The 2,980-nt window shown below is 40.0% G+C and overlaps 1 protein-coding gene across 1 annotated transcript in view; it reads left to right on the top strand.

Annotated features, from left to right (window-relative positions):
- Positions 1 to 2,980, top strand: part of ANO6 (anoctamin 6) — a 194,864-nt gene that overhangs the window by 132,631 nt on the left and 59,253 nt on the right. Inside the window, exon 7 of the mRNA XM_019653066.1 lies at positions 898 to 909. Coding sequence (XP_019508611.1) covers positions 898 to 909 — 12 coding nt within the window. The remainder of the gene's footprint in view (positions 1 to 897; positions 910 to 2,980) is intronic.

Here is a 2,980-nt window from a genome sequence, read left to right on the forward strand (position 1 = left end):
GCAGCCAGTAGCAGCACCCCAAGTCCCACTGCAGAGCCAGGCTAGGAGTGGAATATGGTTGCTCCCCTGGGCCCAGAGCTGCTGCTGGCACCGCCCACACCGCTGACCGGCTGTGGTCCCCAACAGCTCCTGTCAGTACCTGTGCCGTCTCTGGAACTAGTGCTCACACTTCCAACTACCCTGGTGTGAGTTCTGCCTGGCCCGACTCTTTTACGCTGCTCCCTCTGATTCAGAGTCCAGAGTGGGTGGTCTGATCCATAGGGCCTAGCTCATGTGCCAATATCTGAGCTTCACAGGAGACAAGAACGGGGCTGTCTGCATATTTATCTGCTATAGTAGATGTGGGCTCTGGCAGGAGTTGAAGAGTTGGGTGGCCATAAAGGACGACAGATGTCCATTCCAGTGCCATGAAACACATGAATAAATGTTTTAGTCCTTGTGCTTTGGGAGAAAGTCTTAGATCCCTAGACACTGAGTTTCTCTGTAGTTCCTTTATAGCAGACTGTTTTAAATTCTTCTTTGAATCCTCAGCACCCTATGGGATGCTTTCAGGAAATGTTTGTAGAATGAATTAATGTGTTATTGAGTCTATTCTTTTACCCGCATGTATTGGGCATATTCTCTGTGCCAAGCACTGTGTTGAACATGATTTGCAGGATCAAAAATGCTTTTAGGCAATAGTAAAGAAAGAAGCAATCAGGAACCAGGAGTGGACTACTGTGCAAGAATAAAAATGCAAGAATTAGGATCTAGAGTGAAGAAATACTGCTTAGACAGGAAGCAGGGTGAGTGTGACTCAGCTTCTGAAGTTGAGGTTGGGATTGTGACAGATCAGGGGTGGAAAGGGCTGAAAAGCTTATCTGGGCACATTGCAGAGATGGCAGGGGTGGGAGGCAGGCAGAGCGAACAGTCGCCTGATGGGAGTGGCGTGGGAAAGCTCCACCTCCAGCTCTCCTCACTCTCATCACATTTGGACATTTCTAGGCAAGTTGCTTGTTCGTTTTGGGGGAAGTTGTAGCCCTTGCTGGTTTTTCTCTGAGTGACTATTGTATGCTCAAATTGTAATGAGAAGTTAAATGTGTTATATTTGCAAAGCCCTTACAATAGTGTCTGGCGTGTTTTAAGGACTACGTAACCATTTATTAAATACATAAAAATAAAGCAATCTTCTGTTTCTGATACTTCCACGAAATAGGGATTCCCCTTGGACTTATGTTTAGCCAAATGCGAGGTGTATTTTTTCACCTTTTGACTGCCAGCCTTGTTCTTACATCATCTGCTTTCCTTTCACTAGGTGCGTCCCATGTTCTGGGCACTGTCTGTATCACTACAGCTCAGCCCTACCTCTGCCCATTCAAAATTGGCAGGTCATGAATGGTGCTCCTTGGGCAGAGGGACCCACATGCCGGACCCACAGGATTACCTCGGCCTTGACCCAGTAATTCCTTAACAGCTGAAGTTAATAATAGTAATACTAGTAATAATAATAATTAATCCAGCCTTTTGTTTTCTTCAGTGGAAGAATGGGTTTAGTTCACCTCCTGTGATAACCAGGGATAGAAATTCTAGTTTAGGTGCTACAATATATGTAGTTTAAATCCTATAATCCTCACGAGAACCTCAAAAGGAAACTGGTGAGGTTTTCTCCATTCTGCAGATGAGGAAAATGAGGCAAGAGAGTTTACTTTTCCTAACCAGGGTCAAAGAGCTAATAAGTAGTGGCCCCAGAATTTGAACACAGGCAGTCTGGGTTCCGTGCTCCTGTGCTAACACCTAAGTCCATCTATTTCCTTCTTTTTATAAAGCAGTATAACTGCTTCATCACTGGGAGCATTCTTTTAAAAGGGCAAACAAGTCTCTACCTTTACATGCTTCCCTTACAACTTGGGACACAGTTTGGCAAAAGCCTAGCCAGATAGAGAATNTGACTGAGCTTTTTTCAGAGCCAGTGAGTTCTGGTTTAATCATTTTGTGTTACCAAATACATTTCATAGACTATAGAACATAGTTTAGGTTCTTATATGTAAACTTTTCCAACAAGGCACATAGATAATTTTTAGTTAAAAATTCTTTGGCCTCAGATATTCATTTATTCAACAAATATGTATTGGGCAATGGCTATGTCAAGTGATATACAATATTAATTTTCTTTCATTTTTAACATGGAAGACAGCTCTACCCTAATTTTTTTAAATGTCAAAAACACTGTTACTTATCCAAGTATAAATTCTACAGAGAAGTAAAGACTATGGTTTTATATTAAACGGGCCTAAGCAATCTTGAGAAAGCAGTCTTTTCCTGATATGTGCCTGTTTGACAAATATAGCTCCTATGCTAATTTAGCAACCTGATAAACCAAGAAAACTGGTTTGATCAATTTTTTAAATATTCCAGTAGTTCTTTGTGAATTGCCTTGCCAAAGGAAAATAACACGAACTATCTTATTAAAGTAACACCAAGAAGATATATTAAAATGTTTAAGCAAATAAAAAGTCCTATCCTTGAGTCAACCATTTAAGTATTTATAGTTAGTGGTAACATAGAGGGCATTATAAACCAACTTCAAGGTCTACCAATTATCTTGAGAGAAATCAGGTAAATATCTCAGTTCTTTGTAAAGAAAAGAACCAGATAAGAACTAAAATAGGATAAATTACTACAACTGTTCTGGAGGGCAGTGTGGCAATGCATATTTAAGAACTTAAAATTGCATACAATCTTTGATTTATAATTCTGCTACTAGACTTTCTCCTGGGGAAGTAATAATGGATGCACAAAGAATGTTCTACAAGGATTTTCATAGTAATGAAACATTAGAAACAATCTAAATATCGAACAATTTGAGATTGGTTAAATAAATTACAGTACATCTCTCTGAGAGAATATTATCATGCCATTAAAATGAAATGGAAGAGAAGTATTTCTAATGTTTTCTGCCTCCATGATATTCACATGTGCTATATACTATTTTCAGTGACAC

The sequence above is a fragment of the Hipposideros armiger genome, unplaced genomic scaffold (genome assembly GCF_001890085.2).
Source record: "Hipposideros armiger isolate ML-2016 unplaced genomic scaffold, ASM189008v1 scaffold_194, whole genome shotgun sequence".
Taxonomy (NCBI): Eukaryota; Metazoa; Chordata; class Mammalia; order Chiroptera; family Hipposideridae; genus Hipposideros; species Hipposideros armiger.